This window comes from Prionailurus bengalensis, chromosome D2 (assembly GCF_016509475.1).
Source record: "Prionailurus bengalensis isolate Pbe53 chromosome D2, Fcat_Pben_1.1_paternal_pri, whole genome shotgun sequence".
In the NCBI taxonomy this organism is placed as follows: domain Eukaryota; kingdom Metazoa; phylum Chordata; class Mammalia; order Carnivora; family Felidae; genus Prionailurus; species Prionailurus bengalensis.
In genome coordinates, this window is record NC_057351.1 from 11,845,754 (window position 1) to 11,866,807 (window position 21,054).

The following is a 21,054-nucleotide window of genomic DNA, read 5'->3' on the forward strand; positions in this document are numbered from 1 at the left end:
CGCCCCCATGGAGCTTCACAGAATGCTCTCCCTGCAAAACACTGTCCCCCTGAGAGAGTCTGCTCGTCAACTCAAGCCAACCTTTACTGAGCACGTATCAGGAACCAAGCTCTAGTGAGACACACTAATACCAAGATGAACAAGGATTCCAACCTGCCCTTTAAGAATCACAGCCTAATGGGGACATAGATTATTCTGTCACCATGACAGCAGTGGGAAATACGCACAGTGCTACTGCAGGAAGGAAGAGGGGTCATGTAGCTTTGCAGCAGGGAGGGTTGAAAGCTTTCCTGAAGCCCATGGATGGAGTGGGGCGGGGGGGGGGGCAGTTATGTCAGGGGGAGGAGACCACGTAAGAAGATACCTCCTACAGGGCATGCAGGAGATGATTATCGAAAGTGTGTAAGGAGCTTGGACATATCCTTGGCGAGGGGGACATATTGATCTGGGGAACAGGGCCAGGTGGGCATAAAGGTTCCGAGAGCTCATGGTAACAGCTGTTCGAGTCCAGGATACCCTCTTGGTGTTCTGAGTCCAGAGGAGAAATAAGAATCTTAGCCTGGGCAGGGGAGGAGAGAGGGACTGAGAGGTATTTAGTGGGTAAAATCATCAGGGTACGGCAACCAACTAGATGTGAAGGTTCAGAAAAAGAGAGGGCAGGGACAACGCCCAGGTTTGAAATGTGGGGGGCTGTGAGATGGAAGTCTCTCTGGACTTAGGTTAAAAGATAGGTATTTTCTTACTTCTGCACTATCTATAACCCTCTTAATTTGTATTTTCCCCTTGGCATGAAAGCCCTTTTCTATATCAAAATACTATCTCCATTCTTTCTTCTGCTCCAATCTAGTTTTTTGTTTCAAGTTTTTATTTAAATTCCAGTTAGTTAATATATAGTGTAATATTAGTTCAAGAGTAGAATTCAGTGATTCATCCCTTAAATATGACACCCAGTACTCATCCCAATAAGTGTCCTCCTTAATGTCCATCCCCCATTTGGCCCATCCCCCCACCCAAGGCCCCTCAGTTTATTCTGTGTAGTTAAGAGTATCTTTTATGGTTTGCCTTTTTTGCCCCTATGTTCACTGGTTCCTTTCTTAAATTCCACATGAGTGAAATCATATGGTAATTCACCTTTCTCTGACTTATTCTGCTTAGCATAATACACTCTAGCTCCATCCATGTCGTTGCAAATGGCAAGATTTCATTATACACATCTTCTTTATCTACTCATCAGTCAATGGAAATCTGGGCTCCTTCCACAATTTGACTACTGTTAATAAGGCTGCATAAACGTCGGGGTGCATGTGTCCCTTTGAAATAATATTTTTGTATCCTTTGGGTAAACACCTAGTACTGCAATTGCTGGATCATAGGTAATCCTTTTTTTTAACTTTTTGCGGAACCTCCATACTGTTTTCCAGAGTGGCTGCACCAGTTTGCATTCTCACCAACAGTGCAAGAGGGTTCCCCTTTTTCCACATCCTTGCCAAACCTGTTGTTTCTTGTGTTGTTAATTTTAGCCATTCTGACAGGTGTGAGGTGGTATCTCATCATGGTTTTGATCTGTACTTTCCTGATGATGGGTGATGTTCAGCAACTTTTCATGTGTCTGTTAGCCATCTGTAGGTCTTCTTTGGAAAAATGTCTATGCATGTCTTCTACCCATTTCTTAGCTGGATTATTTGTTTTTTGGGTGTTGAGTTTCAACAAGTGGTGCTGGGAAAACTGGAGAGCAACATGCAGAAGAATGAAACTGGATCACTTTCTCACACCATATGCAAAAATTAATCCAAAATGGATGAAAGACCTAAATGTGAGGCAGGAAACCATCAAAAGCCTAGAGGAGAACACAGCAGCAACCTCTTTGACCTCGGCCGGAGCAACTTCTTTAGTAAGAAGTATGTCTCCTGAGGTATGTGGGGGAAAAAAAAAAAAAAAGCAAAACAAACTACTGGGACTTCATCAAAATAAAAAGCATCTGCACAGCAAAGGAAACAATCAACAAAACTAAAAGGCAGCCTATGGAATGGAAGAAGATATTTGCGAATGACATCTCTGATAAAGGGTTAGTATCTAAAATCTATAAACAACTTATCAAACTCAACACCCAATGTTCTTTAAATAACAGAGAGCTTCCTCACCTCCCATTCAATCATCAACCCAACACGGTCCCCCAATGGTCCCTGCAGCCCCTAAAATGCCACAGCTGTACCTGTGGCTCCTGGTCCTGGGGTCCAGCCCTATCTCGGGTTCCTCACATTCTCCACAAGCTGCCCGTCCACGATTGCAGCCTGAACTCCACCTCCATACCAAAGCCTCCCAATCCTAAGGCCAGTCTTCCTAAATTCCAAAGGCACGCATCCAAGTGCCTGTGTTCAATGTCAAATTTGTTTCCCCCGCCCTCCATCCTGTGCCACAGCAAATGATGCTGCCGTGCACTTGTTCACCAAAGCCCGCCATGGGAAGCCACGCTGGCCCTTGCCCCACGGCACCACTGCGTGCACATAAACCCCCTCCGCCCCTGCCTCTGCATGGCTGTTCACTCTGGCCGAAAGGTCCTTCCTTTCTGAAAAAACAGCTTTAACAAATACGCAGTATTATGTAAAAAGTCACCATTCCAGATTTTTATTATTTTGTCTTTATTATTTTATAATACACTTAATACATGCATTAAATACATTTCACAAATATAAAACTGTTACATTATAAAGAATATCACAAACAGCCATCGACTACCATACAACCCAAGAACCAGAATCTGACTAACAACCTGCATCCAGCGATGTGTCCCTCTGAGATCTGCTCGGCTTCCCTCTCTCAGGGTTAATTACTCTGCTGAATTTTGTTTTTTCTTCATTTACAACATAGTTTTACTGTTTACCTGTGCTTAGACAATACACTCTTTGGTTTTGCTTGGTTTTGAGCTCAATAAAAATAGCATCATAGCATATATGGTCTCCTGGAGCTTGCTTTTTTTTTTTTTTTTTTTTTTTTTTTTGGTAATATTTCCTGAGATTCACTCTGATTGTCAGGTACAGCTGCAGTTCACCCGTTTTTACTACTGAACAATACCCTTTAGCGTGACTATACCTAGTTTACTTAACCATTCTCCTACAGACAGATGGACGTTTTGGTGTTTTTGGTTACTGACCACCACAAAGGTGTTACTATGAACACTCTTGCACACACCTCCTGGGACAGGTAAGAGTTTGTTGGATCTCCAAGGGGCAGTCCGAGCCATAAGCCAGATCCTAGGGCATGCAAGGGTTCAACTCTGGGAGGCAGAGGTGTTCACGCGCTCACACCATGCGAGCTCTCACAGAACTTCTCTGGCACCTGGTCCTGTCAAGCTCAAGTTCTGCAAATGTTATGGATGCAAAACAGGATCTTGCTGTGGTCTTAATTCGTATTTCCCTGATCTCCATTGCTGTGGAACATCCTTCTACTTATTTATAAGCCATGTGTACTTCCTCTTCTGTGAAATGCCTTTTCCGTCTAATTTTCTGTTGGGTTTGTTTCTTAAATAGGCACCCTCCATATATTCTGTTTGCTAATCCTTTGTCAATTAATTGTATTATAAACACCTCTAGTCAGGACTTGTCTTTTCCCTACTTTAAGTGGTTTATCAGCTTAATGTAAGTCTTTATTTTAAAAAGTTGATACAATCATCTTCTCTTTTGTGATTAGTCCTTTATGTCTCAGGGGATTCTTTCCTGCCCTAAGGTTTGCTCGTGTAAACGCTATTTTTTTTTTTTTTTGTATTTAAGACCTTAATATATTTGGAATTGGTTGTTAAACAACACATGAGGCAGAAATCAAATTTCGCTCTTCCCATACGGTAGGCACAGCTCTGCGCCACAGATGGAGTCATCCTGCCCGTCTCTTATGCGCCCAGCCACCACTGCCTTGTCTCGAAGGTCAACACACAGAAGGGTTATTTTCCAGGCTCCGTATTTCACGGCACTGCTCAGCATGCCCATCTCGGCACCACATACGACAAAACTCACTACCTCATAAACTCTGCTTCCCGTTTAGAAGCATCCAGTCATTCTGAGTGCTTTGCTTTTTCCACATAAATTTAAATATCTGCCTGTCCCATGTGACAAAACCACTACTGTAATTTCTGTTGGAAATGGCATTGAACCTATAGACCAGTCTGGAGAGATGTGATACCTATACCGCATTAATATTCCTGTTCACAAACAAAGACGGCTCTTCACTTGTTCCTACCTTGCGTCTCCACCTTTATCCCACAGGTCCCAGATCAGGCCTTCGTCTAAGCATCGCCTTCCCGAGATATCTCTACCACCATCCCCACTAAAGTAGGCTCGGCGTCTTTTGTGTGCTAACTTTTCAGATACCTGCTACAGTCTAAGCCAAAGGCGATATGGGCTGACTGTGAGGGCTCTTGCTGGAGCGACAGCACTATTGTTCATGACTGAATCTCACCATTTGTGAGGAGGTGAGACACTCTGGGTCTGAGGTGTCTGTATGCCCTCCTGGAAGGGGCTGTGGGATGTATGCTGTGCTCCGCAGGACAAGCTTAGATGGAGATACTGAGTCCGTGAGGTCGTCCACTGAAACTATACCGGCGAAGAAGGTCGCTGATGACTGGCCCTTGAGGACACCAGGGTTTAAATGGGCAGAGGAAGAAAAACTAGGAAAATGGCTGAGAAGTGATCAGGGACACAGAAGGAGAATCAGAGAGTGGTGTCAAGGGGGGAAGCAGGGAAAGGAGGGTGTTGAAGGAAGTGGTCTGTATTGTTCAAGCCCACAGGGATGAGAATCACTGGGAAGGCCACTGGGTCTGACCCGAGAGGTCACTGATGCCAGGAGAGGCAGGTAAAAACCTAACCTCACTGGATTCAGGAGAGAAGCGGGGAGAAGGTGGGAGACACCATATGTCGAACGCATACCAGAGAGAACCAGAAAGAAGGCGGACTACTCTCTATGTGAAGTCAACCATAAATGTAGACAGGATGTCGGAGAATATCTCAAAGGAGGAAGTGGGGTTTCATAAACCTGCTCTCAACCACCACCTGACAAACCAGACTCCTCAGTGCAGCAGAGAGAGGGGAAGATTCCAAGCAAGGGCCTCTTTAGAGGGAAAAATAAGGTGGGATCCTCAGTGAAATGACGACGCCCACAGATGGTGACAAGAGGTTCTGGACATGCAGGCACCGACACGGAAAAGACCCCGCATTCAGAACGGCCACCTCCCTGCCTTCGAAGTCGCCTGACATTTATGAAGGGAGGGGTTTTCAACTTGTAGCTTATATTCTTTCACGAACCTACAGGCACTCGAACTCGCACCAATTGTTTCTGTCTCTAGGAAAAAAGGCATCCGTCATGGGATTATATAAACAGTACATTTAAGGAAGCCATTCTAAGGGCAGTCGGTTAAGCGTCTTTCAGCTTGGGTCATGCTCTCGGCCTTCCTCGCTCACACTCACTCACCCTCTCTCTCTCGAAATAAATAAATAAACTTAACAGCAACAACAACAACAACAAAAAAGGAAGCCATTCTACCACATAACTAGCTGAGGGAAGAGATGGCAAATATTGAATGAAATCAGACTTAACAACTCTAACTCTGACAAAATACACTCAACTACCCGGAGGAGGTCTTGTTTCTCACAGAAGAATGTACCAAGAATGACACACCTGCTATGGAACCGAAAGTAAGTCCTCCAGCTAAGTGCCTGGGGAAACCGAGTCCCATGCTCACTCAAGAGACCAAGTAAGTGCACGTAAAGTCCATGGCTGTTTTTGCCTCGTGGGCCCGGGACGGCTGACAGGGGGGCGGCTCTGTGCGTCCGCGTGTGCACGCTGCACACGCATGGGGGTCTCGTTTCCTACGGTTCCCCCTTCACCTCCAAGGTCCTTGAATGCACTTCTGACGGAGCTGCTTTGGGAAGCGGGGCCGGCTCACCCCCCGAGAGCAAGGGAGGTGGCCGTCACACAGAAAATGGGTACCAAGGTTCACAGGACCCGGGAGGCAGGCTCTCTGTCCCAGCCGCAGTGTAAACGGGGTTCTAATCCCAGAAAGGGCCTCTCGTGCAGTCAGCACCGCCATCACCACCCGCACTCCCCAGTGTCTTTCCACCCCCGTCAGTCTGCCACCCTTTCCAGGAAGACTCACTGCGTGCCGAGCTCGGGGCACTACCCCCTGAACCCTACAGAGGCTACCGTTCAGCAAGCAGCCCTGGGGGGCCAGGTCTACACTGCAGGAACCTGCAGCTGGGTTAGTGCAGACAGACTGAGTGGGATCACAATGCTCTTCACCCATCCAACTCCACCCAGGACGCCTGGGCCAGGAAGCCTGCTCCGCTCCAGAAAACAGCTCTGAGATGTTAGGACCCTCAGCAGCCCCGCTCTCTCCCTATCTCCTCTTCCCCCTCGGGGCAAGGGAATGAGGGATTAGAAGACGGAAATGGTAGGAGAACCCACCATATTTGGCCACACAGGGGCAAACGGGCTAGTCAACGGCCTCCTGCCAAGGGGACTCTGCACCCACGGTAATCACGACTTTCGAAGATGGGGTCTTCCTGATAGAGCACAGGGTCGCACTGCGTTCCCTGTCAGTTCATCGCTGCACCCTTCTAGATTAAAACACCCCACTTCACACAGCGTGATTTTGCCCCGGGGTCACATTCTTCTATACATTTCTCTATTCAGCTAAGCTTCAGGCTCTTTTCTAAGAGAGCAAGAGAAAGAAAAAAATAAGAGGCCTTCTCAACCCAAAGTAAAAATGAAACAAGCAAACTGCCTTGCTTTGAAATGCAAAAGACCTCTAATCTCCAGCTTATCCTTGTCCCTGAAAGACCAGGGACACCACCGGAGACACCGGCTTACTGCTCCTCAGTCAAGGTCTCCGGAAAAGACCCTGGTTTCCCAAGGACACAGGAAGGCCCTGATCCTCCACACGGTCCCACCAGTCAATCTTCCGAACCCTGAGGCAGAACAAATGTCACAGGACAGAGACCTGAGACCCGCTTGTCTGTTGCTACTGTTGTTTTTAAAGGCACTCTAGATTGTATTTCCGTGAGGATCAAGTGCAAAAAAGGATTTCTAAATAGAAGTTACTCTGTATCGTATCCCAAGATGGGTCCCAGCCATTTCTCAACGTCAGCCACAGACATGTTCTTCCTCAAAGCATAATCCTCAATCTGCAAAAGATTAAAAGCAGCGTATCAAACCACAACAATAAGACCTTCTGAAGTGAAGTTTCCAGGGGATTTGCCAAGAAACATTAAATGCCTTCCATTTCTTGTCTTAATAGCAATCTCCGGAGTTCAACGGGGATGGAGATCTATCTGTTCACCGAGTCGCCTTATTCTCTGGGCAGAAAACAACATGCAGTGCGTATGTGGTGCTTGGAGGCTGGCTGGACTGTGGGTATGAGTGCTGGGCATGGGGGTGTCTATGTGTAAGTGGGAGGGCGAGAATCGGGGTAATGGGCTGAAACAATTTAAGACGTTGACTGGAGTAAATTTCGTCGCACTTTCTCCCCTTAGTATTCTCATTCCCACGTGAAATAAAACCAGTTCCACGGTTCCATTTAAAACAGGACCGGCATCTAGGGAAGCCATACACAATGGAACAGCTAACTCACCTGGTCCTTGGAAATTTTCCCCACTGCAAAGTATTTGGACTTCAAATTGGAGAAGTAGAGGCCAGATACTGCTGAAGCAGGTGTCATCGCTAAAGATTCTGTTAACCTGATGCCTAGAGAGAGCAATGTGGGAAACACGGTCACTGCCTCAGTGCCCCGTGCAAGTTATCAGCCATTCTTGCTGAACACGTGAATGGAAGTGAGCTCATGCCTTCCAGGGGGACACATGACACAGCATGAAATATGTGGCAATTCCTGCCAAGTGGATGTACCCCGCCCCCCTCAATCTTCCAGGATCGACTACAGAGGCCTCTGTCTGCTCCTCCACCTGGGCTCCCAGACGAGGAGCCCCAACCCCGCGAGGAACGCTCCATCTGAACCCCAGGCTCCTGGACAGCCACACGCTGAGAATGAGCCCATGGCAGGACTCAGAAGAGACGCTTCCTAGGAGCTGGGAACTCCGGGGGAACACCAGGGCTGTCCACGTCCTCTAAGCCATGCATCTCACGGACGGGGAACAGAGCGGCAGAGGGGAAATGCTCTGCCAGAGATCAGCAGGTAGCTGATGGCAGGGAAGGACTCAAATCCATATGTTATGGCTCCGGGAGTCCATGCCATTCCTGCCAACCCACATCCAAATGCCTCCGTCCCTCACCTAAACCTACGTTCCTGTCACTTCATCGGCACTGATGGCATGCTTCTGATTACTGATTAATTCCACTGAAACTGTGAATTGTGTCAATAAAGAGTGAAAGCCAAGAGAGGAAAGAGCTGAGCGGCGGGTTGGGCCTATTGCAAGACCAGTGTCCAGAGACACAGTCTGTGAGCGATGGGAGGAGGAGGAGGAGGTGGTGTGGACTATGGTACTAAAGGTCACGCAGGTCGCTACTGGAGACAACAACAGTGACGGTCCTGTGACAGGAAACAGGGCAGGAGGGATGCAGGGGGAGTATGACGAGCTAAATTCTCTGTCCTCGGTGGAGAGAAAGCAACTGAAAGTGATCGACCTAAAGATGGGGGAGCGGGGCGCCTGGGCGGCTCAGTCGATTGAGTGTCTGACTTCAGCTCAGGTCAAAATCTCGTAGTTCATGGGTTTGGGCCCCATGCTGGGCTCTGTGCTGACAGCCTGGAGCCTGCTGCGGATTCTGTGTCTCCTCTCTCTCTGTCCCTCCCCAACTTGTTCTCTCTCTCTCTGTCTTTCAAAAATAAATAAACATTAAAAAAACGTTTAAGGACTGTGGCATAATGATATGGACATAAAATACTATGACACACAGCTGGAAGTGAGAAAGGACGGGGTTCTGTGTTTCCAGATTTGTGCGTCACGGGGGTGACCGCACACCCGTGTCCTTGGCGGCGAGGGACGGCGCTCGCCAGCTCCAGGCACGTACCCGTGCAGCGCTCCACGTCGGCCAGTTTCCACATGGTGAGCTTCTCGGTGTGGTCGGGCTGGCTGGGGTAGCCAGGAGCCGGGCGGATGCCCTCGTAGCGCAGCCTGCGCAGGTCGGCGGCGTCCAGCTGCTCGTGGCTGTGGTAGGCCCACAGCTCCCGGCGGACCCTCTCGTGGAGCTCCTCCGCAAAGGCCTGCAGCCAGGGAGAGGCGTGCTTGGGCGGAGGCGGGGGACCCCCACGTCGGGGCCCCCCGGTGCCCCCCTCCCCCTCCCCCCACCCCCTGCACCGCCACCAGGACGGAGCAGGCAAGAGCGGACGGGCTGGGCTCTCGGCTCGCCTGTCGTTTCACTGGCTGCTCTGTGGCCGGCCTTGGCCTCAGCCTGGGCTCTGACGTATCATATTCAACGGTCCAAGGACTCCAGGCCCTTGAACTGAAACACTTCCCTGATGGTCTACAGCGGACAGGGGCCACGAGGAGAAGCCAGTTACTGCTTCCAGGTCCTCCGCCGTCAGCCTCGGGAAGAGAAGGGGACCTCTGCATGGCTCAGGTGACCCCACCACGCACAGGAAGATGGGGAAGCCACAGAGGATGCCAACGTGACAGCGAGGGGCCCTGACACAGGAAGCGGTTCTGAATCTTTCAGGCTCCTCGGGAGAGACAAGAACCGCAGCAAAGAGGTCACAGGTCCGAGGACGGCTACAAACGACGGCACGGAACTGGGGCTCCCCACCCCACCCAGCGCTGTGGCACTACCTCAGCCAGCCGGTCTCCCAGGGCCTTGACCATGATGCTGCTGTAGTCGTCACACTCCCGCTCATAGGCCCTGCTCAGCTCCTCCACCCCGAAGCAGGCAACGGCGAACAGGCCCAGGAAGTCGCGGACGCCCGAGTGCAGCGGCGCGATGAAGTCCGAGAGGCAGTAGTAGGGGTCTGTGCTGGCGGCGTCCTTCTCGGCCTGAAAAGCAACCAGTGGCCAGATGGGTGATTAGCACGGGACAGCAGTCTGGTCTCTGCAGATGGCCCTAAGCTTCAAACAGGGGTGTCTGTCTTGTTCACGGTTACACCCCCAGCACTTAGAAGAGGGCATGATACAAAGTGAGTATTCGACAAATAGTTGTTGAATAAACAAATGAAATTAGATTTTGAAAAAGCACAAGACAGGACATGACATACGGTCAAGAAACCACTGAATCTGCTCACTCACACGTGGACCAAACATTTCCCGAATGCCTCCAGGCACCGTGCTAGAAACTGGAACCTCAAGCATTCATATCAGAAAAAATTTCCCCACAAGTGTTTCCAATTCCAGATCAACACTAGACCCTGAAGCGGCATCCAAAAGGGACCCACCAAATGCACAAGCCTCTACTTCACGTTGACGGACGCAGCTCGACAAGCTCCCGGCCACCAGCCAAGGGCCACGTACCGCCCACCGTGGCAGTGGCTCAGGAGATGGCCGAGGACGCACCTGGGCCAGCCTGGAACCAAACTGAGCACTGAGCCGGACCGGCTTCTGAGAGTCTCGCCTCTCACCCCACTGACAAATCAGGTCTCAAACACATTTCACAATCCACAAATACTTACGGAGAAGGTAAACAATGAAACTGCTATTTACTGAGTGCTCACTACACTCCTGGCTGGTGCTTTACAGGAATTCACTGATTTAAGGCTGTCAACAACCGTGTGAAGGAAATACGTGATGCCACCAGCTCCATTTCACAGCCAGGAAGCTGAGGCAGACAGAGCGTGACCGGTAGCCCAGGGTCAGACGGCGGCAGGTGCGGGGTCCGGCACCGCACTGTATACCCCTGACTGCCGTAGGGCACAGGACCAGTCAGGGACTCGGTGGGCGGCACCAGAAGCTACAGGGCTCACTTGCTTGCTGGCCCTGGAAACAAGCACAGCTTCACCGACGCTGGGCAGGAAGTGGTTAAACGGTTGCAGGCCAGAAGGTGTTTGATAACAGCCTGTGGAAATGTCACCAAGCTCTGGGACGGGGACGGCTATGCGGGGAGAAGCGGCTTTCCAGCTGTACATTCTCTGCTAACAAAAGCCAGAGGGAGACACAAAGCTTCCCGGCCCCACAAGAGGAGACAGGTCATAGAGCCCCACAGCACTTAAGAAGAGACAGCCACCAGAGCCACTGAGACAGAAGACTCCCAGAGCAGCCAGAATCTTCCGGAGCACTGGAAGAAAGAGCTATCGGAATGGGTACTAAATGCACATTGAGAAGTCATTACACTAAACGCCCTGACACATCCTGCCTGGTTAGGACATGAATGGTTGGACGTAACAAGAGATCAGAGGACGCAGGACCTGAAGGATGAGAAACCGGGCGGAGGCCTTCGAGCCGAATCACACCCGAGAAAGCCAAGCGACCAGCTCCCTAGCGAGCAGGGGCGGGAACGTGGAGCCTGCTGCCTTGTGGCCTATGGTGTTGGCACCCCGTGCACACAGGAATGGTACAGCTGCCTTTGGTGATCCTATCGTGGCATCATTTCACGTCCCGAGTTTAAGAAGCCCTTCAGATGCGGTGACCGTTAAAACACTATCGTTATGAAACACATTGCGGTGATGATTAAAAGCAGTAACACTGCTCTGCTTCTGAACGACCCGAAACGGTAGTGACACAGGGTAATTCACCGCAACCCTTTGTTAACGACCCTGGTGCATCCTGGTTCCAATTCTGGATGGGAACAACTGTATTTTGTAGCAGCTATGGGACACGCACAGGACATCTGTACTGTCACAGGGTGAGCATGAGAAGTGGCAGTGCCGAGGGAAGCCAGTGCGCACAGGCCGGGTTCACGCTCTGGATGCTACGCACTTAGCTCCATCCCATCGGCCTCCGTTCCTGCCCCTGCAGGATGGAGATGTGGACTGCCCGCAGCAAGGCGGGTGCGGGGGGACACGGACTGCCCACAGGAAGGCAGGGGGGGATGCGGACTGCCCACAGCAAGGCAGGTGGGGGGCACGTGAACTGTCCACAGCAAGGCACCTGGGGGCGGGGGGGGGACACAAACTGCTCACAGCAGGGCAGGAAGGGGGATGCAGACTGCCCACGGCAAGGCAGGGGGAGGACGCGGACTGCCCACAGCAGGGCAGAGGGGGGATGCGGACTGCCCGCAGCATGGCAGGTGGGGGGGTGACACGAACTGCCCACAGCAGGGCAGGCAGGGGTCGCAGACTGCCCGCAGCAAGGCGGGGGGGCGGGGGGGATGCGGACTGCCCACAGCAAGACCATGTGGATGTGAAACACGATGGGCCGTCCAGCACCTCTAGAGCACCTGGCACCGCCCAGACATGCAGCAAATGTTTGTCCCCACCCGTCTTCCCCTTCAGAAAGGGAGCCCCCAGCCTGTTTTAAATAACACGCATGCCTGCAAACCCAGGTTTTGGAACAAGATGTGTGTCTGTGTGTGACGACCGAGGCAATGGCTGTGTTTCTCACCCATGAGTCCCGCCGGTGCCCGAGGGGCCAGCCTCTCCACCCACACTGGCTGCTTCTCTCCATCGTCCTCACAAACGCCTTGGCCTCGGGCCTGTGCATGGTCATTTGGGGGGGAGCTGGGGCAGCCCTGTCATTTGCACAAAGCTCAGACTTATTTAATTCTTATTTACGCTTTTTCAGTGCTTCCACGAAAGCAGCAGCAGCGGGGTGGTCAGTGCGGCTCTGTACCTGCTGCCTGAGCCCGTGGAAGGTGGCGATGGGCTCTGCAGCCTGGGGCTCCACACCCTCCGCGTACAGGTGGATGTCGTCTCCCACGCTCTGCGCTGGCCAGAACCCAACCACGCCCCTGGCTCGGAGCTTCTTTTGACCAATCAGCGCCTTCAGCATGGTTTGGGCATCATCATAGACTTTTCTGGCCTCTTCACCTATTAGGAAAACACCGTTAAGAATTCACCTAAAAGTGCCAATGATCGTCAGCGAAAACCACTTCTTTCTAAAGCCACCACCCCTCCTGAGCCATCGTCTCTGGTCACCCTCCTTTCCCCTCAAATACTGCACTGCTGCCTGTGAGGATCAAGACTTAAGGGGAGCGGCAGGGGGCTGGTGGCTCCTGCTGACCACATGCCCCGCCTGTCTCCCCAGCACAAACCACTGACATGCCTCCAGGCGGCAAGAGGCAGAGAGCCTAACGTGTGGCTCCCAGCACAGTCACCAGACAGGGCAGCCCAGACCCTTCCTCGCCGACCTTGCTCGTGTGCCCATCACCCCACCGACCTCCCAGGGGCCTCTGGGGATGTGGGACAGGTTGCAGAGGCAAGTGTGGCCCAGGCCCTCTTAAGTGGCTTCAGCACCACACACAGACAGCCCCAGCTCAGGGGCCTCCCACAGGTTGTCCCCCGTACAGTGGGGACTGCCCTGACCCCACACTTCCAGGAGGCCACCTGCCACCTTGCTCTCATCGGGCTCTTTCCTGATCCTTTGACTGGCTTGGCACCGTGAACCCAGGCCTTTGGGGGCAGGTTCTAGGGGTGGGGCTACAACTCCACTCACCCCCACTTCTCTTGCTGATCGCCCCAAATCCCCTCCCCTGACCAGTGCTCCAGGCGCAAGAGACTCCTGGCATTTCCCCAAATGGGCACCTGTGACTGTGCCTTTCCGTCCTGTCTCCTCTGCCTGGGACGTCCTCTTCTCCAGTGCTGTCTCACATCCCCAGTCCCAGCCTCAGTAACTCCCATGTGCTCTTCCAAAAGCAGTTCAAACACCACCTCCCCCAGGAAGCTTCCCCTGACCTTTCAGTCTGAGGTCTGTCTCATCTTGGGTCCACAGAAGCCCTGGGCTCAGCCCCACGGCAGGAGCTCGGCATGCCATGTGAGAACCACCCATCGCCGTCGGCTATGCCAGCTACTGGCCACATCCCAGAAGGCAGGGGTGTGTTTATTCCCGGGGCCCAACAAAGAGCCTGGCTTATTAAAGAAGAGATCAATGAAATGCCAACTACAGTCCATAAAGACCCATCTAGCAGCTTCAAGCCACCGAAGAGGTAAACAACACCCCACACGTTAGACCACAACGAGAAACCATCTCCCACAGCATCTGAACTCTCGGCTCTCCACCTGTTCTCCCCTTCAAAGTCCCAACACTGTGTCTGGAGTATCAGTGCAGAAAGGAAGGGTCTGCTGAACGAACCTACAGTTTTGTCCTTAAATATCTTGGGAAAGTTCCGATTCGGGTACTTGCCACGGAGCTGCCAGACATCAAAGAAAGGCTTCCAGTCGATGTAGGCCACCAGCTTCCACAGATCGTAGTCTTCAAAGACCCGAGTCCCAAGAAACGTGGGCTTCACTGTAAAAGTGAAGTAGTGATGTCACACGGATGCCGCAGCCTGCGGCTAAGCGCCTAACGTGCACGGCAGGGGTCTGTGCCATGCCTCCTGGGCCAGCTCTGTACTGCTCCGGGGGCCCCACGCTCTCTCTCCCCGCAGTCACCCACAGGAGCTGCTTTACAAGGAGGGGAACTGTAAATTTTGCAGTAAATCTTAAATAAAACTACCCTTCCCAGACAGCTGTCTACACCAGCCCTTAAAAATTCTTCCCTCTGCCCTTTGGTCAAAGAGAAAAGACTTGGGTTTCTCTTCACTTGTACAGATGGAGACAATACTAAAGTAAATGCCACTGTAGAGAGACACATAAGGTAAACCACTTACCAGAGGTGTGAAAATAAGAATCAGCAATCTCTACTTCCCACTGATACATATGTATATGGGCAAAGTATAAGGACATGCACAGAAACAAGGCATCAAATTCAGGATTGTACAGGGGAGGGAGGGGCACACAAGCAGCTTCAACCACTTATGTACTGGTTTTTTTAATGTTTATTTTTGAGAAATAGAGCACACGAGCAAGGGAGAGGCAGAGAGAGAGACAGAGGATTGAAGCAGGCTCCACACGGTCAGTGCAGAGCCCCACATGGGGCTCGAACCCATGAACCGTGAAACCATGACCTGAGCTGAAATCAAGAGCTGACGCTTAACCAACTGAGCCGCCCAGGCGCCCCGGCATTGCTTTGTTTTTAAAATGGGCACCAGGTTATTTCTGAGGTGGCTGGCGGTATTCGTGGGTGTTCGACATATTGTGCTTCACACCCCGTGAGTGTAAAACAGGACCCGAGTTAAATAATGACGAGGAATGAAGAAGAGCAGCACGCCGGCACCCTGCCTGCAGCGGGGTCAGCGGGGTCGGGCCGGAGTCGGAAGTGATGCCCACACACGAGCTTCCTGGCCCTCAGTTTCCTGGTCTGTAAATAGGGTCAGAGAACTTACACCATCCTGCCCATCTCAGGTGCTTGGGACCGAAGTCCCAAGAGCACTTTTGTCTCGTCAGATAGTAAGAGGCGGACGTGAGGCAGGAGTACAGGAAAAGCGCGAGCTGCTGCTTAGTCTTGCCTGGAAATCGCTATCTTTTCACACATGTTCGCAGGAGCTCTTTCTCATTTGTTCCTGGTCGTGTTTTTACTATTGAGAATAATCACTTCTTCATCATATTCCAGTATGTTGCTTCGTTTGACGGATAAAAGAAACTACAGATTTCCTCCTGATGAATGTCTCCTCTTGCCTAGAAAGGCAGGGAGAAATGCCCTGTCACAGTCACTGAGGGATGTCAGTCTTGAATTTTACTGCCAACGACCTTGACAGAACCCTTCTGTCTCCCTTTCCTGACTTCCTGCAACTAGTCTAAGACTGGGGTGTCCTCAAAAACACTTCTGAGGGCTGTACGTCAGCGCCTTGATCTTCTCAAGCAGCAGGTCCAGAGCCTCACAGAGGCCCCGCACTGGGGACAAGTGGCCGTTCGACTGCTGCCTGGCACCGTGGGCCTTCAGAGGAACGTCCCCACTGAACTGTGTCTGGATGTTTGACTTGGTTAAAATGGACTTCCCTTATGAGACTTTTCTAATTTCACAGTGAAAGGTAAAGAGAAAATAATAGACTAGTTATTTACATTTTTCGAAGGTTTATCTTTTCTTATCCTTACAACCTTTCACAGGGTGACTCCTTCTTACACATCAGAAGAGGTCGAACATGGATGCAGGATGCTCAAGGTCAGTGATTTGCAGCCGGGAGGCAAACTGGGGTGAGAACCAGGCCTCCTGACTCCTGACGTGGCATTCCTCCTACTAAACCACAGCGGGCTCAGCAGGACTGAAATCAGAACCGAGCTCACCTACATTTCCAATTTAATGCTCTCAAGTCAGCCAAGGAGGCGCGGAACACAGATGTTGTGAGCAAGGAGAGCGGATCTGAGGTATTACCTTGGAGATACAGATTCAATGAATACAACCCCTGTTCACCCTGTCTGGGCTGTGCGTGTGTATCTCATGCCTCTCTGAGCGTGTCAAACATCCTCCAGATTTTACTCCCTCGTGAACACCTCTATCAGGCAAGAGAGCTGGCTAGAAATAAGGGGAAAAAAAAAAAAATAAATAAAAGAAACAGAAAGAGGGAAGCATTCAGAGAGGGAATGGGAGAGAGCAAACAAGAAACAGGAGCTCCAGCTTTGCCGGAATGTTCTAAAGGTCTGTTCAGTGTGAGGGCATCTTCAATCTCAGAACTACACATCGGCCCTGGGGCCTGGCCTGTGACCCAGGCCGCTCAGTGACTATACCACCCAGAACCTGCGTCAGGCTTGGGGGGCGGGGAGGGGGGGTGAAAATTGAGCACAGCACAGAGGAGGGAGTGTGGGTTAGAAGGGGCAGACCAGGGATAGAACCCAATAACCTTTCAGGCTCTTACCCGAAATTCGGGGTTTTCACATTTAAGCGGGGATAACAGCACATTCACTACGGGGTTGTGTCAAGCACTCAGACACTCCAAGCGGTCTCAGGACATAGTTTGGTCCTCCATAAATGGTACCTGTTTCCTTTCATTTTCAATCATCAATGTCCTTCATCACCATTATTAGACACGATAAAGCATCTCCAGCTGCCTGATTCCCAGACAGCTGAATGCAAACGTCTCTCCAGTCACATTATCACCCACAGCCTTTCTCCAACTGACAGTCAAACAGACCTGGAGGAGCCTCCGACAGCCAGTCCATATGGAAACCGTTTTTTCTAGCCTGACTTAACGTTAAGTATCTTCTCTCCTATGAAAAAAGAGAAGTTATTTAGTCAGAGACTCTTAGTTTTTCAGCTGCTACTATGAAAGTAGGTCTGAAAAGCTAGTGCATGAGTTTTATTTAAAAAAGGAAAAGGGAAAAAAAAAAACCCACAAATGCTTTCATTAATGAAAATTCATATCCTGAAAAGTTCCTCCTTTTCCACCCAATGTGAGGGCTTCACATCAGCACCAGAACAATGGAGAGTAAAGATTCAATAAATATCCATTAAATATTGATAGGTGGATACAAAGCTGACCCGTGCCCTTCTCAGAGCGGTGTCCTGCCGGTGCTTCTAGAATACCTGAGGCCAGGCTTATCTGGCCTGCCGCTGACCGCCCCCTGGACCAGAGGGCAAAACTAAGAAATTTTCAACTGTGAGCAAACCTAAGAGGCGGAACGCCAGCCACAGTATCTTGGGCTGGTCACCATCTCACAAACACCTCTTTTCTTCCTGCTGTTTGTTGTCTCGTTTCGCTTGCCTCGCCACCCCCCAAATGCACCCCTCTACGCACAAGGCCCAACAGGCAGATGAACCGGGAAGAAATATTCCAGTGACTTCTAAAGAGTGATTATGCCTCCTTTCCAAGGAACCCCTGAAGCTTATCTAGAGAAGGGCAGTTGTTGAGACACTGCTCTGCACAGTCCGTGCTGGGCAGTCAGGGAGAGAGGCGGACAACGGTCCCCTCTAATGTCATTTTCTTCCATTATTTCAAGAACGAGGATCCGTGGGAGTCATTTTCTATACGCTGCTTCAGTTCCCGTTCTCCCGCTGCATATGTTTTATTCATTCTCATAGCTCTGCTGTCTAGCACAGCACCTAACACCTACTGTGTACCCAATAAATGTTTGGTGGAATAAATGAAATTAATTTTAGTATAACCCCAAGTTATCAGGAACTTAGACACCAGAGAATTCTGATCTGAACATGAAAACAAGGCTTCTCTAAAATGATGCTAAACCTGTTGCCCTCCTTTAAACAATGAAGTCACATTTTTAAAAAAAAATGCAGGATCGGTTTAATACCCAAACTAGCAGGTATTTGTCACTTACCCTGAGAGACTCGTAATGGTCCTGTCTGATCTCTTCATATTCTTCTAAGATCTCCTCAAAATATTCATCCTTGAGATTCTCATCTAATAGCTGAGAGCACTGAAAACGCAAGATCAAAGTTCAAGAACCACAGAGGAGCAAAAGGAGATAAATAAAATATGGACAACACTGGTCAGTGCTGCCAACACCTCCTTCAGGAAGCTTCCCTTGTCAACGTCATCCCCTCTCCCTTCACCAGCTTCGTGAACTCCTGCCAGGGTGTGCAGTTAAGAGCTGCCTCGGAGGACCTAGGATGTCCAAATCTCACACATTCAAAAGAAAGCCCTTCATGGTTCCTGAGAGATAAGCTCTAAGCCCTTGAAATGTCCTGCCTGATGAGACACTTCGTCTACATGGAGCCCTGGGCCACCCTGGATGGTCTATGCTAACTAACAACGTGACCAGGGACGAAGGGGGCCCCCTTGTTCATGTTGTATCCGTCTGACCTCTGGAGTAACTAAGGCTCTGGTTACTAAGGTCAGTCAGGTCATTAAAGCACTGCTACGTGACTGACTCCCAACAGAAGCCCTGGACACTAAGGCTCAAGAGAGCCTCCCTGGTTGGCAATGCCCCCCGTACACTCATCACTGGTGGAAGAATTAAGCACTGGCCACGTGACTCCGCTAGGAGAGGACACCAGGAAGCTGGTGCCTGGTCCTGCTTGGATTCCACCCTTTACATCCTTTGCTGACTCGTGGCCATCTGCCATGATTATAACAGTGTTTCTGAGTTCTGTGAGTCCTTCTGGCAAATCACTGAAGGGGAGCGTGGTCTTGGGGACCCACACAGCACACTAGCTAGGCGCCTCTCTTCAGTGTTTCAAAGATACCCGGTTCACGTCTTCATCACTGCATTTACCTCAGGCTTTTAGTACCTGTCTACGTACCTCCTTGCCTCACTAGAGGACATACCCTTTGAGGGCAGGGCTGCGCCTTAACCACTCCGTGTCCCTGGTTTCTAGTTCTGTGCCTGGCACGTGCAGGGCGCCTCCTCACTAAACGCTTGCTGAAGGAATGAGGCTAATCTTCACAGTCAACTATGACTGGCTAAGAAAAAACAGAAACCCGTCATCTGACAAATACGAGGCTACTCGGTAAACTGTAAAGCTAGGATCTGCAAAATATTATTTGTGACCAGCATTACCAAGCTGGTGGAAGTAGAGCCAAAACCAAAGCTCAAAAACAAGAAATGGCTGCTCCTGATCACGATCACTTCACGACGAGGCACCGCCCCACCCCTGCGCCTCCAGCTGGACTTCTGCCACCCCCCCACCCACCCACCCACACACACACACACACACACACACACACGAGGGCAGGGAAGCCGAGAACCATGAAGTGAAACTGAGCAAGGCAGGCCGGACGATGGCTCAAGGACCCACCGGCTTTAAGTGTCTATGATTCTGTGTGACTTTTCTAAGCATCTCTACCAGCAATCCAATCCCCGAAGAGTTAGTACAAAGCCAGACCACTTTCTTAAGGAACCTAATCAGAAAAGACCCTTGCGGTGAGCCTAAAAACAGGCTCCTGAATGGTGTTCACACCACAGGGTACCTCCCAGCCTTACATTAACCTCGGCTCAATGGAGTCCCCGTTTAGGAAAACCAGCAGAGCTCAATGAAAACAGCAAAGGGATGCCTACTCCACAGCTCCCCAAAGTACATGCAACCAGTGTCTTAAAATATTGTTTAAAATATTGCATTCTGCTAGGTTTTAGACTCTGAGAAGGCAAAAGCCTGCTTTTCTAAACATCCAAAGAACTTAACCATACGCTGCCACAGCGACTATTGGGAAGACGGAACACACCCTGGGGGGCCCCCTGTTCCCAGAGCCAAAGGGACAAGCCAGTCCCTCCATGCCCAGTCTGACTTGCTTGATGGAAACAAGTCCGTGGTCAATTATACAGGCTAATCTTCATGATCTTTCCACCATAAAACCACAGCCCAGTCACGTGTCTTCATGCCAACCATTTGGACACAGCACAGTTTCTCTCTTCCTCCTTTTATTCTTTGTTCTTGGTGACAATAGCAGTGAATGAGAGGGAATAAGTTGAAAATATATTTTATAATTTAGAAAGGACTAAATACTGGCACCTCGTTTATTTAAAAAGAAAGAAGGGGCACCTGGGTGGCTCAATCGGTTGAGCGTCTGACTTTGGCTCAGGTCATGATTTCACGGTGTGTGGGTTCAAGCCCCACATCGGGTTCACTGCTGCACAGCCCGCTTCGGATCCTCGGCCCCCCTCTCTCTGCCCCTCCCCCGCTTGCACTCTCTCAAAAATAAATTTAAAAAAAAAAAAAGAAGAAAGGAAAGAAAGCAGGGGCATCCTGAGGTCTAAAGCTCCAACTACCAGGTCGTTGCCATGTTTGGGAATCTTTCAAACACCTGCGCCAGTGACCCAGAGCACAGGCTGCTGGCACGTGTCTCACAGCCGAGCCCGAAGACACAGAACCAACAATCAGCCTAAACAAACTGCACCACTGATCCTGAAAAGCGTCACTAGCAACAACCCAAACAACTTACTGTTGGACTTATGTCTGAGTAATTTCAGAAGGCGGCCACTTCTCTGGACCCAAGAAGCACTAACCACTGCTGGCGGTCCAGCTGGACGGACCCATAAGGAGCACCAGTGCCGTGCTCATCTTCTGGCTCTCAGCTCGGCCCTTACTGCTTAGCTCTTCTAGACAGCGAAGGAGGGAACTCAAAATGGAATCCAGAGGCTGGTTCCTCCCAGCCAAAGTCCTCCCCTGATGCAATGCTAGCACCATGTACTTGAAAAGGGCCAAGGGCCTGGTCTCCATATGAGAAATGTTCGGTCATTCATTAGCATTTGAAAATAGCAACAAGCCTTAAAAA

At 50.6% G+C, this 21,054-nt stretch overlaps 1 protein-coding gene across 2 annotated transcripts in view; it reads right to left on the minus strand.

The window, feature by feature from the left end:
- Positions 1-2,609: 2,609 nt before the first annotated feature.
- Positions 2,610-21,054, minus strand: part of MTR (5-methyltetrahydrofolate-homocysteine methyltransferase) — a 106,586-nt gene continuing 88,141 nt past the window's right edge. For both annotated transcript variants that reach the window (XM_043596217.1, XM_043596216.1), the window contains exons 26-33: positions 18,161-18,259; positions 17,020-17,095; positions 14,145-14,300; positions 12,687-12,883; positions 9,762-9,962; positions 9,007-9,199; positions 7,616-7,728; positions 2,610-7,169 (exon numbers count right to left, since the gene is read on the minus strand). In XM_043596217.1, the coding sequence (XP_043452152.1) occupies positions 7,083-7,169; positions 7,616-7,728; positions 9,007-9,199; positions 9,762-9,962; positions 12,687-12,883; positions 14,145-14,300; positions 17,020-17,095; positions 18,161-18,259 (1,122 nt within the window). In that variant the 3' untranslated portion in view covers positions 2,610-7,082. The remainder of the gene's footprint in view (positions 7,170-7,615; positions 7,729-9,006; positions 9,200-9,761; positions 9,963-12,686; positions 12,884-14,144; positions 14,301-17,019; positions 17,096-18,160; positions 18,260-21,054) is intronic.